A 14,654-nucleotide genomic window follows, 5' to 3' on the forward strand; every position below is an offset into this window, starting at 1 on the left:
TATGTTCACCTGTAATGGTCTCTAGAGCTTTCAGTTAGAAAATGGCTAATGACAAGGAGACACATAGTTCAAAGCCAGTTCTGTTATCCTCTGTGGGGTTATTGAGCACTTTTGGGGTTCAGTGGCTACCAGTAATTAGAGGCTACATATGGTAAGGCCAAAGGAGAGGGAGAGGACCATTCCTGTGGCCCGAGATTGCTCCTGGGGAGGCATGGTTTCATGAGGCAGTGAGGTAGCCTGCTCTCCCAAAGCTGAGCCTGTGCTGGCACTGACAAGGAGACAAAAAGAGCAGAGCTACAGGATGGCAGCTATGGAGGCTGGTGCTGAGGAGGGATGAGGCTCTACCTGGTCTGTAATGGAGAGTGAGGTCCCCAGGCCACTGCTTCTGCAAGTTTTTTGGTAGTGCAGCACCACAGATATGGAAATGGCCTGGGTGCAGTGCAGAGGTGTGGATTCTGTCGCAGCTGTAATTCTTCCACCAACCCTGATGAACACCCAAGGGCTGTGATGAATGCTTTAGAGCCACTAATCCAGAAGCGTGCCCATTTTCTAGATGAGGAAATGGAGGCAGGGCTCTTTGTGCAGCCTGACAGGCATCTGCCTTTACTCCCCTTGACCCAACCTGAACTTTGCATCCAGGACTCATGGCAGTCCCTACAGGGCTCGGTGAGCAGGCCTCGGCGGTGCTGACCTGCCCATGCAGCACAGAATTCAACTGCTAACGGGACTTGGGTAGAGCAGAGGTCGCAAACTCCCCTAACACATGTCTTCTCTTCCCAGTGACATACTCCAAACAAGAAACACAGTCTGCAGAGCCTCCACCACCTGAGGCACCCCGGATCTGAGGCCCTGTTCAGTGGCAGGTGCACAGGAAGGGTGCCACCGCTTGGGACCCAGCTCCAGATTTCATTTGCTGACCTTTTCCTCAAGTTTCTTCTCATGCCACTGGCTTCTTATTGTACTGAATTTTCTGTACAAACAAACCTTAGGTGTTTGTGAGTGTCGTTTCTGTGCCCTGTCCTGCAGAGTATGGTGACTCCGAAGAGACTTGGTGCTGAGACCTAAGACCTGCCTTGAGCAGATCACGAGCATTACAAGTTGCTGGGTCAAAGAGACAGCCTGTTCCAGCCTTAGCATGGGAAGAAGGAGGGAGACCAAGGTGAGGGTGTCCCAGAGGATGGTGGAGACAGTGCTGAAGGAGAACATTTCTGCGTAAGCAATCCCTAGGTCCTATGAGACTCTTCATCTAGAATGCCGGAGGCCTTGCTGGGACACTGGCCACTAAAAGCTGTGAGCAGGTTGCTCAGCTAGCGTCTGGTACAAGTGGAGCCTCTGCAAGAAGCAGATCGGCCAGCACCAAGTGCACCACACACACACACACACACACACACACACACACACACACACACCTAGGCGTTTAAAAACATTTTGTTGTTCTCTCCACAACTTCGGGTTCCTATTGCTCAGCTTCCAGAGAGCTTGTCCAGGTGGGGCACGAGCTCTTTATTTTAGTGCAAGCATGCATCTCACAGTCACCTCACCCTGAGTTTAGGAATCTGGAGAACGTGGGAGCTGTGACTTGCCGGCTTGATTCCCATTTGATTCCATAAGGGTCTCTGGCTGGCCTGGTAACTTCTGCATTGGAAACGCGTTTTCTACCAGGTTGGGGTAGGTGCTCACCCCTGCCTTGTACATTATCTTATTTCGGTAGCAAGAGTTACAGAGCCTGAGAATGAACATGGAAACCAGGAGCATGGTTGCTGCTTTACTAGGAGCAAATGGGGACGGGGGAGGGGGGGAGGGAAGCTGGTTTAGCCGAGTGGAATGTCACTGCTGCCTTTGTAGTCCTGTAGCTTGTCCTCATTGCTATAGTGAAGAGGGCTCTGGCCATGTTCACTGTGATAAATAACAGGAAACCAAGAACTAGGGCTTCACCAGGCCCAGAGATGCCTGCTACCACCTAGTTGGGGCCAGAGCTGGCTACTTCCTGGATTGTTCCTTTGACTTTTGGCTCTTGGCTTCTGTGAGCTCTGCAGTGAACCCTGCAATTGAAAGCTAAGCTAATTTAATGTGAACTAATAGTTTGTCCTGTCAAAAAGCACTTCAGAAAACAGTGTGTGTCACTGGGAAAGCAAGATCCTACTTACAAAACTCACAGTTCCTCTGGACGACATGATGGCCCCATATATTCCACAGACTGTGAATTGGCTCCTTTACATCCGCTGAGCTGGGATAAGGGACACCCACCTTAAGAAACCACTGAAACCTTGTGCTGTCTAATGCATGCCGTGAATGTGTTTGTTCTTTAAAGACTATTCATGGTGGAGGGCTGGTGGTGTCATGTCTCCAAGCAGCCTGAACACTCGTTCTCTGTGTGTACCTGTGGGCTATGAGATGCCCCTTTTGACTGGCCTTTGGTCCCAGGCAGACTAGGTCTGTGGATCTGATAGGGAGGCTGGAACACTGGGGAAATGGCACCAAGATGGAAAAAAAAAAAACCATGGCCTCAGGAAGCCCCCTTTGTTCTTCAGCAAGTTAATTAGCAAGGGATGCTTGCAAGATGTGTCGGTTTCCAGAACCTTCTAACTTGCTGGTCAGATTGCTGTCAGCTTCCTCAGAATTGTGCCTCACTGACACCAAGGACATCAAGAGACAGCGATGCCACCTTCTGGCCAGTGCTGAGCTAGAGGTGGCTTAAGGAAGACTTTAGTATCTGGCCTGTTGTCGTGTAGCTAAGGTAATCTCAGGGGGGTTGTCTACTTTACCTTTATGCTGAGGCCTGTCTGATGGCAAAAGCCCTTGAACCCCACAGCCATGATGTAAAATAAATGCCCTTTTGTGAAATTGTTTTCTCAATAGCACTGGTTCCAGTGAAAAAGAGCTCTACTTTGCTCTCCCTTAGCTACCTCGGTGCCTTCTGCATAAAGCCCTTCTGCATAAAACCCATCACTCAGCCCGCAGGCGCTAGCTAAGTGGCTGGACAGGCCTGGACGGGCCATCGGCCTCCTGTTCATACAGTCTCATCCCAGGGGCCGGGCTCCTTCTTCCCACTGGCATTTTATACTTGCTGGGGCATTGTGGCCTGCAGAAGTCATGGGACTGGTCTTCTATGTCCCCGCTGAAAGCTGAGCTGGCCAACTTGGGCTAGTCCCAGGTAATAGACGGGAGAAAGTGAATAAAGTGGAAGAGCCAATTGCCAAGATCAGATCTCTAGAGGTGTGACTTGACAGGAAGAACTTCAAAAAAGCTCCTCAACATTCTCAAGTGGCTTGATGCAGGGGACTGCCCACCCTGCTGTGGGACAGGCCTGCTGTCTCAGCCATTTGGGTTGTAGTTAGTACCAGTTCTCCGAGGAAAACGTGTTGGAGACTGCCAGAATCCCTGTACATCGTTTTATGTGCTTGTGTCCAAGTGTGAATTGTAAATGGTCTAGTGTTTGCATTAAACAAAATGGAATCCAACAGCCTTTTGTGTTCTGATGATATCCATCTTTTCCTACTGTCATTTGTGATATGACACTGACTTCATTCCCCTTTCCCCAGCCAAAGGTGTGTGTTGAGCAGGTTGGCCTTTTGCTATTAGTCCCCTCCAAAAGTGTCCAATTTCAGGGCTGGTAGGCTCACATGGCATAGGAACTGTCTGATGTACTGGGATGAGGGGAGGCCAGAGCAGAGCACCTTTGCCATAGCATCATTTCCTTCAAGAGGATGAGCATTGGCTCTACCATCCAGGTAACTCTGGAGCATCCTGCTCAGACCTCAAAGTGAGCCAGGAATGAGTGCGCTTTCTTCCATGGGGCGCTATTACAGGTGGCAGTCTGGGAGGCAGTCCAACCCTCTTGTGCCTAATATTGGGCTCTCTTGCTAACTCAGCCATGATTCACATGAAGAGGGTGAGTAATGCCCTTAAAGAATGGTGGCACACAGGAGGTGGTGTAATTTCACACTAGGTTTTAGAACCTTGAAAAAAGTACACAGTCCCATAGAGCCGACAAGGACTGAAGAGAACAGCGTATTTGCATAAGGAGAACCACTGCTTCTGCTTACTCCAGGTCTTTGTATCTTCAACATTTCTTCAAGGTTATGAACAAGGGGACTTTCAGATTTGAAAATCAGATCACCTACCTGTTCCAGCCCAAACACTCAAGACTCACACTAAATTACTGACAACTTAGTAAGTCAATCAAGTAGCATTGGGCATAGTGGACAGTGAGGACTACTGAGAACTCAAGAACAATGGCAATGGGTTTTTGATCCTACTGCACGTACTGGCTTTGGGGGAGCCTAGGCAGTTAGGCACCTTACTAAACCTGGATGGAGGTGGGCGGTCCTTGGACTTCCCACAGGTCAGGGAACCCTGATTGCTCTTCGAGCTGATGAGGGAGGGGGACTTGATCGGGGGAGGGGGAGGGAAATGGGAGGCGGTGGCGGGGAAGAGGCAGAAATCCTTAATAAATAAATAAATTTAAAAAAAGTAGGCCGGGCGGTGGTGGCGCACGCCTTTAATCCCAGCACTTGGGAGGCAGAGGCAGGCGGATCTCTGTGAGTTCGAGACCAGCCTGGTCTACAAGAGCTAGTTCCAGGACAGGCTTCAAAATCACAGAGAAACCCTGTCTCAAAAAAACCAAAAAAAATAAAAAATAAAAAAAGTAGCATTGGGCACTTTACATATATTAACTGTGGCAGGCGTATAGTAAGCATTCAACATGCTATTTTATTAGTACTCACTTTCCTCAGGTGGAAAGCTACTGGAATGGCCAAAAGAGACAACAAAAAGACCAGGGAGCAAACATATTATAATTTTAATTACACGTTGGGATACAGTGCATCAGATGAGGCAAATACAATATTATACTAGTTGTTTAAAAATCTGAACCTTAAAGGTTTTACATTCTAGTACTTAAATAAAACAAACATGAAATAATTGTTTCTATAAGAAAACTACACTTCAAGTTGTTTTAGAAACAGTTCTGTGCTAGAAACATACAAAGGGAAATACTCTGTTGTGCTTCTTTAAAATCCAATGGAGATTCCTTGGGGTGCTGCAGACACACAGCTGGGGGGAGGACGTGGCCTGACCAGGGGACAGATCCCAATCTGCCAGGGTGGCTGACCACCAAGCAGTGGTCCCTATCGCTTCTCTGGTTCTGTCAAAGCATCATCCAGCCCACCCTATGTTTAGTAGTCCTGTTGTTGCTGGGGAATTACACAGTATTTCTAAGGAAAATGTTCCCAGTTTTAAAAATTATATGAAGGAAAAATATTGTAGTTTGTGTTATTTTCTTTTTGGTATTGACTTTGAGAGAGGGTTCCACAATATAGCCCAGCTGGTCCAGAACTCAATATACAGTTAAAGCTGGCCCTGAACTCATGGCAGTCCTACTCAGGCATGGCAGTTTATCCATTTACAAATAAGGTGTTGTATATATGAGGAGAATAAATCAAAACTAATATGACAAACTATAGTTTAGAAACAAATCCCCTAGATGATAAAAATGGAGACTTGATCTTAGCTTATCAAACTTTGAATAAATGTCTCTAGTTATCTTATGGTTGGATAGTTTTCTGTAAGAATCAGAATGTTCCAAGTTGAAAAATCATCTACTTTCTATGTATTCAGCTGTAGAAAACCCTTTAGGAATATGTTTTGAAAACTGAGATCAACATGTAGAACTGCATGGCATCCAGTGAGTTGACGCTGACGAGAGGAAGATGTGATGCATCTCTGCTCAGGGGCCGACTCTGTCAGCTTCGAACGCATCTCCAACTCTGAAGGACCTAGTGACATGCAAAACTAGGCATGTCAGTGGGGGTGGGGATGCTGGCACTGCACACAGAGGAGCTGATGGGAAATTCATTCCTAGAAGGACTGCTGGAGTAGCAGAGCTCATTTGTTAACTGCGGAGTGAGGCCTGGATAGCCGAGGGTGGCTCCGAGAAAGGAAAAGCAAGGAAGGAAGAGCATGCTATGCTTTCCAAACCAAAGCTGCAACACATTGGTTGCTTTAAAGAATGGACAAGCAGCTATTAGGTAAACTGAGAAGGGACTGTGATAAATGAAGACATGGTGTCCCGATATATAGCAGGGAAAGCAGACTTGCTCTGACACGGCTGCTGGACATCTTAACAGGTGGTAGGATGCAGGGTTCAATGGCCAGAACAATTCCCAAAACTTGATCTTTTAGAGAGCCGTCAACACACACACAGAATTGCTGCTTGAGCCCTCAGTTTACCTGCAACAACCTAAGGACTGAGCATTCATAATTCTCTGTTACCTCTATCAGTGAATAAATGGGTTGTGCCGCCTCAAAAGGCAAGTCCCAGAGTTAGAACAATACTACATTGCCACTGAGATGACATATCTGAAATCTTAATTCAAATGTACCACACAAAAGTCAGCATAAACTCTGTTGGGCAAGAATTTCTCATACAGCACAGTTCAGCAGATGACTCCTGAGACAACTATTCTAAACATAAAAAAGGACATAGGAAAATAAAGGCATGTTTCTCTTTAAAAAATACCTGTATGTACACAACAGTACATATTGTACCAATTGTACAGGAGGACTTCTTGCATGAAGATAACTGTAGAACAAGTGGCAGTGGTCCATTTGCCACACTAGCATTTCATTTAGAACCAGTTTTCAAATTGTGCTGAAAGGCTGAGAGAAGCCACATGGCTTGTGATGTGTTCTATACGTGAACAGGTTGTTCCTAACAAAGGACTTAACTTGGAAAGAAGTAGTAGGAGATTCTCTTAAGCTGAAATACCACACTGTATTCAATCTAGTTTTTCCCAAGCTACCTGTACAAGACAAGGTAGCTCACAGGGTGGGTGTCACATCTTATGCCCCTGTGAGACTGCCCTCAAGAAAGTCACAGGCTGTTCACATAAAAGAACTCATTAATAGGAGCTGTCACCTAGCCACACAAATGGTCTCTGGACCTAATCCTAAGATGACAACTAGAACCATAAAATCATTGGCCAGGTCCCTGAGCTGCTGGAAGACAGTAGAGCAGAAGGATGGTTGGCCCAGGACACTGGCCTTGTTCATCAGACTGAGGTGTGGACAGGAGTGACCGAGTGGGTAGGCGAGGAGCCTCTCTCAGAAGCTGAGATGGCTCGTGTGGCCACCTCCCACTGCAGATCTTCCACACGCTTCTGCAGCTCAGCCTTGACAGCCAGCAGCTCCTTGAGATTCTGGTGAATTGGCATCTGGCAGTGAACAGAGATAAGGCTGTTAGCATAATGCTGCTGGAGCATGGTTTGTTCCAAACACAGCATTTCAGTATCTAGGCTCATAGCCTAATGGTTCTTTACCACCCAGACATCTATGTGCCTAGACTCCTGACCACTGACCAATGTTTCACCAAGTGTAAGTGACTGTCTTCTAAGGTCAGGGTTTCTATTTCTGTGATATTACACCAGAACCCAAAACAACTTGAGGAGGAAAGGGTTTGTTTCAGCTTACAGCTCTCAGGCCACACTCACCAAGGGAAGCCAGGGCAGGAGCTCAAAGCAGGAACCTGGAGGTAGGAGCTGAAGAAGAGGCCATGGAGGGGCGCTGCTTGCTGGCTTGTTTCTCATGGCTTGCCCATCCTGCTTTCTTATAGAACCCAGGGTCATCAGGCTAGGGGTGGCATTGCCCTCCCACATCAATCACCAATCAAGAAAATATACCACAGGCCAGTTTTATGGAGTCATTTTCTCAGTTCAGTGTCCTTCTTCCCAGATAACATTAGCCTGTGTCACACTGACATAAAACTAACCAGCACAGTGATTCTGTCTCCACAAGTTAGGAGCTTTTGATGGTTACCCAGGCTGTCCTGCAGCCCCTGGGACCAAGCTAGGCATGAAAAGGCACTGGGGTAGGCAGGCCATCCTCAATCTCCATTCTCTTTACTCTCAGGAAGGAGCAAACAGGTTCAGGTGTAGCCACAAGTCAACAAGGCAGCCTTTGGAAGAGTCGGAAGTGCAAGCAGCTTCTTCGCAGCTGCCAGACTAAGCAGTGTTCGTCAGCCCCCAGCTCCTTTAGCCCTGTACTCGTGTATTTTATAAACACTTCCAGGAAGTCAGCACTCTCTTCAGCACAGACCTCCGTGTTTCATCACCTGAAACAGGAGCTGGTAGAAAGCCCCTGGAGGGCATTGCCAGCACGCAGGTGCGCCAGGATCCCAGTCCTTTGTTTCCCAACTAGTGCATTTTCATTGCTTCACCCTGATTATCATTTAGACCCCCCGATGATGGTGGGGGGGCAGAACAAAGCGATGAGAAGGTCCTCATGTTTATGCTCATCACACCCAGCTTTCTAAGCTAACAGACACCCTCAGTACCTACTAGGAGCCCAGATTGGAGACCCAGCTTTTCCCTTATAGACAAAAGTGACCATATAGATTTCTTAGACTGGGGGTGATGTTGAGCAGCAAAGGTCACCAGCTGCGGACAAAGGAGGCATGGGCAGGGTCTGGAGAGCCCTGTTTCCTTTCCAGTTCATTGTACACACAGCAGCTACTGGATTTGGTCCTAAGCCTCAGGGAGACAATATGGCTCACCACATACCACTCCTCAGTGTCTACTTCCTCAGGACTAAGAGTAAGACCCTGAGCTTGGCCTCTAAGGCCAGCCTACTTCTCTGGCCCACCTCTCACCAGGTCCTGCTTCTACACCCTCAAATACTTGAAACTATCATTCTGGGTGTTATTGGCAATCATCCTTCTTAGTGGGATGGGAGAGACCCAGCAAGACTGACAGGAGGAGAACGAGCAAAGACAGCCAGGTGTCTCAAACAACAGAAATGTTAAAAAAAAAAAAAACCAAACCAAAACTCCATTTTGGCAGGCTCCAGAAAGAGAAAGTCAGAAACACCATTATTACATAGCAAAGGCTGGCTCTAGAGGCCATTGTGCTCTGGGGGAATGCTCCATTCCTCTCAAAATGTCTGTCTTATTTACCACAGGCATGAGATTATTTAGCCCAGTCACAGGTGGTAATAATACTTTGCAATCAAGTCTTTATCAGTAACCCACATGGGATCTTGGGAGCAAAACATGCAGGGTCTGAGACCCATGGTTGCTCAGTGAACTGCTATCGCTTTATATTTTCATGTAGCTTTTGGTATGTTTTCTCACATTTCAATTTCATTTTTAGGTATGCAGAGGCATGCCTGCAGGAATAGAAAACCCTGAGGCTTAGCTACAATGTGGTTATATTAGAGAAAATGCCCAGGAAAAGGCCAGTCATGTCTATCTCTTGGGCATGTATAAGATTCAAGCCAAGAGGGCGCTAAGAGGATACCCACTGCCATACACCATACTCATCCTTTGCTGGATGCTGATACGGAGGCCCTTAGTGGCCAATTTTACTACTTCTTTGTCTCAGAAACCTGATGTCTTGTGTCCTTACTTTCTTCTGCACACTTTTCTCTACTTAAGCTGGCTCAGTGTGCCACCATTTTCTATCCACACCATCTACCTGTATATTTCCAAGCCCCAGTCTTCAGTGCATCACCCTTTCCTCTATCTGAATGCTGGCAGTGGAGAAGCAATATTTTCTGAACACAACCTGACCTTGCCACACAAATGTCACCTACCCCTCTAGAATTGCTGTCACCAAAGTTCTGCATGGCCTCCCAAAACACTGTATGCTCAGCATACTTAGGAGGTATTTGGTATGCGTTTGCTACATTTAGGGGAAACTATGACTCATAGCTAGCCTTCTCAGTTCTCCCTTTTGCACAGCACTGTGTAGGGAAAACAGAGTGCTGCTTTCCCACGCCTGCCACTTGGCCAGTATGACAGCATGGTACTATGAACTACTTGGTACAGATCATGCTTACATGCCCCTATGAAGGCTCAGGACCTTGTTCTAGATCTGGCAGCAAATCACTGATAAAGATGGAGTTTGACCCTGGACAGGGGCATGTGCATGCCAACATGTACCAGGCAGCAAGGTGCTGGATGAGTTCTGGTTTCTTTCTGTCATTTTCTTTCACTCTTTGTGTGGGACTTTCATGAGTATTAAGTGAAGTTATATGCTCAGTGAAACACAGAGGTGCAAGATAGCAGCAATGCTATGGCTCCTCATTGCCCTCAACATGCTGAACCCTGATTTGCTTACCTTTATAGGAAACTGCAGTTTGCATTTAGAGACAGACTCTTGCAGGCTATAAGTTTTACGAATGACTTGGTCCCTGGCAGCCCTCCACTGCAGGAGTGTGCAATGAAGACGTGTTGCTAAGCACTAGCAGAAGGAATCTACTTAGCTATGAGGATGCTTTCTACCTAGCTTCACCACCCTTCAAGTTTTCAACCTGTACAGAGTATGGGTATGGGCAGATGGCAACTCCTGCAGTCCCTGAGAAGCCACTCAGTTCCCAGCGTGCACTGACTTGGTATTCCCCTAATGCTAAAGACATTCCACCCACTCTATATGCCTTGTCATGAGTCATCAAGACAACTCTTTAGTAGCCTTTTCTAAGTAATATAAAGTGGCCAGTTTGCAACATGGTATAATAGCCCAACTTTTCTGTTACTCAGTCAGGTGCCTAAGCATGACAAAAATATACAACAGTAGGAAGCTGCTCCAAGTGGAATACATGCTTTGTTTCCTAAGCCACATGAGAAATCTGGGCAAGGGAAACATGGTAAGTAAGGGAGAATTATGAGGGATATGGAAGGGGGAAAGGGTGAATAGGTAAATGGGCAATGGCAGCTTATTATAATCAAATAATATTATGTGTTATATATGGAAATGTCATAATGAAACCCCTGCATGTGCCATTGTACAACACACACTAATAAAATAGTAATATATTTTTGATAAATCTGATTCTACTTACTGAAAAAGAAGTGCTCATCGGACCCTGAAATAACCCAGTACAAAAATACTGATAAGGTCAGAAAGGCAAGTATTTCTGGATTGCAGTGAAGGACAGACATGCCCCTTGCACTTCCATCTCTGTGGGGCTCTGCTGAGTCACTAGCACTAAAAGAGAAGGGGCAGTAGAGGTATAGGCCATGGGGAGCATAGGGCCTGGACCTAGGGCCTGGCCTTGCAAGGAGGGCAAGTGCTGGGCTCAGTCTGATCACATAGTTTCAGAGAATATTCCCGAGGTCCAAGGGCGGCAGGGCTAACTCAGAATGTAGAGGAAGAAAGCTCTCGCCATGTGGAACATTTGGAATTTAACAGGAAAGCATCAGAAAATGAGGCAAGTGACCTCAGCCTGGGCTGCAATGTCACACAAAAGAAGATCAGGGGAGGAGATATGTACGTGTCAGCAGTGCAAAAGTGAGCGCGCTGTCTAGGTGAGGGAGGGTAAGCAAAGTGATGGGAGCACCTGGAGTTCCATTCTGGGCAAAGAAAACAGAAAGGAGTAGTTTCAACTTTCCCCTAGCTAGCGGGGCTTAAGGAAGAAATAGAGACTGTACAGACTTCAGGTGAGGGACAGATGAGGAGCAGGATGAGTTTCTGGTCCTTGGATGATGAAATTAGTGATGTTAAAGCAAAACCTAACAACATATTCCTGTTAGTTGTCCTTTAAACCACCAGAGCATTAAACTCAAGAAACAACAAAAATCGCAGCAGAAGGCTGCCTCTGTATGACATCTTTCTAGACCTAGACCCTGCCAGGCCTGGCTACCTATGTGGTACAGCGGCATTTCACTCGTACTTTAGTAAATAAATCTTGCCTGAGGATCAGAGAGTAAAATAGCCCCACTGGTCAGCCTTATAGTCCAGGCAAGTGGTGACACACACCTTTAATCCCATAGACACACTAGTTTGCCATAGAAACCAGGCAGTAGTGGTGCACACCCTTAATCCCAGCCCTAGAGAGCAATATAAGATGGGAGGGGGCAGCTCTCAGTCACAGTCTCATTGTGAGATTCCTGGAGGCAGGATCGCCATTTCGGACTGAAGTAGAGGTAAGAGCCAGTGGCTGGCTGCTTTGCTTTTCAGATCTTCAGGTTGAACCCCAATATCTATCTCTGAGCTTTTATTAACCGCACTTCAATGTGGAGAATACTAAGGGTGGAGAGCAAGGCTGGGTCAAAGCTCTGGTATATCTGATCAGGGAGCATCAAGAGCATCAAGAGCTCAGCCACTGAACAGAACAAGTGGAAGGGAGGCTTGCTTGACTGGCCTCTGTTGTGCACTGTACCTTTTTTAAAATGTCAAAACCTGTTTCTTTACTGTGAAATTATGTAGCAGGGTAGGGAAACTTTACTGTAGCTGCTCAACAACTCATCACAATCCTCTTCTATTACATCAGAAGTGAACCTCGGTGCATTTTCCTCCACTGCCTCCATAAGTACACTTGCAGGGGGAGGTGCCACCCACAATACCTCCCAGAAATTTATAAGATTCAGAAGCAAACACAGCAAGAGATGATACATTCATCTTTTCATACTTTTGTCAGAAGACATACATGTAAGAGTTGGAACTCTAACTCAGCAAGTGGTTCAGGGTTGGTATGTGGGTGGAACCTTCTGAAATGGGAACACAAAAGATGGAGCCTTGACTTCTAAGAACAATAGCCCTTCAATATGTCAGTATCTACTATACACACATTTTTATAATACCAACTTCATTTGAAAAGAAAGACTTATTCTTTTAAAAAGAAGAATACAAAATTACCTGTGGTCTCATCCGTGGATTCCATCGTACATAATAATTTACCCACAATTCCAAGTGACTCATACTAGCAACAGGATATAACACATGGTTCTCATAATTCACAAAGAAGGGATTTGAAAATTCATCTAGCTGGCTATTAATATAAGACCATAAAGATATAGTCTTTGTATATATATCCTGAAAAAGAAAAAAAGCACTACATTGAAATAAATTCTCCACAGCCTCAAGGATTAGTATTTCAGAAAGGGAAGAATTTGGATAATGAAGTGAATTCAAACACAGAAAAATCTATGCACATTAACTAAGGCCCACCCCTCTGGCTATGCATAGCCTCATGCCACATGTGTGCTGTTCCAGGAAAACATAGTGTTCAAGCTAGGCAATCTCTGGCAATTGTATCTGTAATGAGGTAGAATAAGAACTTTCTAGCATCTACAGGATAAGCAGGCTCATTAATAACAAATGCATACTGAAGTCTGGATTGATGTTTGTTTCTGTGACTCTTCATAATCATAAATGTGAGTTAAATTTGCATTTAGGATCCCCTGCAATGGCATGGCTATCTGCACAAAAACACCACTGTGGCAGGCTAGAAAAGTTTCTATTTCCATCACATTATATCTTCCTCTCAATTTTACAGTATACACTTTAGAAATAGTGTAACAATTAGATTTGTTCATCTGAATAAAACACCCTAATACCCAAATATGTGGTTATAGTGGCACAGATAACCATTAAACAATGGGACTTGGACATGAACACTTATAGCAACATTATTTAAAAGAGCCACAAAAGAAAAAAATGAAATATCTATTAACTGATAAATGGACACCCAAAATGTGCTCTGTTCACATAAAGAAATATTGCTTAACATAAAAAGGAATATGCTGTCATATGGATGAACCTTGAAATTGTTCCACTAGGTTAAGTACGTCACTCACAAATATGTGCCTACTGTATGAGTCCATTTATAGAAAATTTCCTGAGAAACCGCCACACTAATTTCCAAAGTGGTTGTACAAGTTTGCATTCCAACCAGCAATGGATGAGTGTTCCCGTTACTCCACATCCTCTCCAGAAAAGGCTATCATTGATGTTTTTGATTCTAGCCATTCTGACAGGTGTAAGATGGTATCTCAAAATTGTTTTGATTTGCATTTCCCTGGTCGCTAAGGAGGTTGAGCATGACCTTAAGTGTCTTTTGGCCATTTGAACTTCTTCTGTTGAGAATTCTCTGTTCAGATCACTGCCCCATTTTTTTAATTGGATTAATTAGCATTTTAAAGTCTAGTTTCTTGAGTTCTTTATATATTTTGGAAATCAGACCTTTAAAAGACAGGCAGGTTTCTAGATGTTGGGGATATGAGGATAACTGCTAATAGATATGGAATTTTCCAAGAGGGTTGCTAAAATATTTATGACATTAAATATCAGCTTGTACTGAACTGTATACTTCTGATGAGTAAATTTTGTATTATGTAATCTACGTTGAGCTTTTTTTTTAACATGAAGAATAAATCTTGTACTCTATTTTACAAGAATTGGTAAAGACACAGTTCATAGATTTCATCCTGCTGTTATGGGTTTCCTTTGTTTTGCTTTATGCATGTTTATTGACATTCGTTTTACACGCCATTATATTTACTATTTAATGCCCCCTTTTTTAAAATTAAGAAGTTAGCAGAAGGGCTAGAGAGACAGCTTGGCTCTTAAAGACACTCGCCACTCTTAGAGAGGACCTGGGTTTGGTTTCATGCACCCACATGGTGGTTCATGCTGCCAAGAACTCCAGCTCTCTTTTGGCTCCCTAGTGTGTGTGTGTGTGTGTGTATTAAAAACAAATTAAAATCTTTTAAAAAAAAAGTTAACAGGGTTCCATCAAACTGAACTGTGGAAGTATGGATTTTGTCCTACACTTTAGAGAGCTGTAGGCTTGTTGGGTTTCTGTTTCTAGAAGTTTTTAGGGTTATCTCTTCTACAACTCTGTACCATTTACAAGCAGCAGTAGGACCAGGAGCAAAA

General features: G+C 45.0%; 2 protein-coding genes across 8 annotated transcripts in view; one reads left to right on the forward strand and one right to left on the reverse strand.

Annotated features, from left to right (window-relative positions):
* The window catches only part of LOC121440449 (CD99 antigen-like protein 2), a 79,094-nt gene extending 77,691 nt beyond the window's left edge, over nt 1–1,403 (forward strand). For both annotated transcript variants that reach the window (XM_041641209.1, XM_041641210.1), the window contains one exon: nt 781–1,403. In XM_041641209.1, the coding sequence (XP_041497143.1) occupies nt 781–845 (65 nt within the window). In that variant the 3' untranslated portion in view covers nt 846–1,403. The remainder of the gene's footprint in view (nt 1–780) is intronic.
* A 5,082-nt stretch (nt 1,404–6,485) lies between these two features.
* Nucleotides 6,486–14,654, reverse strand: part of LOC121440446 (myotubularin-related protein 1-like) — a 69,602-nt gene continuing 61,433 nt past the window's right edge. For all 6 annotated transcript variants that reach the window (XM_041641202.1, XM_041641199.1, XM_041641201.1 and 3 more), the window contains 2 exons: nt 12,633–12,809; nt 6,486–7,214 (listed from right to left, as the gene is read on the reverse strand). In XM_041641202.1, coding sequence (XP_041497136.1) covers nt 7,053–7,214; nt 12,633–12,809 — 339 coding nt within the window. In that variant the 3' untranslated portion in view covers nt 6,486–7,052. The remainder of the gene's footprint in view (nt 7,215–12,632; nt 12,810–14,654) is intronic.

This window comes from Microtus oregoni, unplaced genomic scaffold (genome assembly GCF_018167655.1).
Source record: "Microtus oregoni isolate MIOR12 unplaced genomic scaffold, Mior012 000067F_ref0000223, whole genome shotgun sequence".
Lineage (NCBI taxonomy): Eukaryota > Metazoa > Chordata > Mammalia > Rodentia > Cricetidae > Microtus > Microtus oregoni.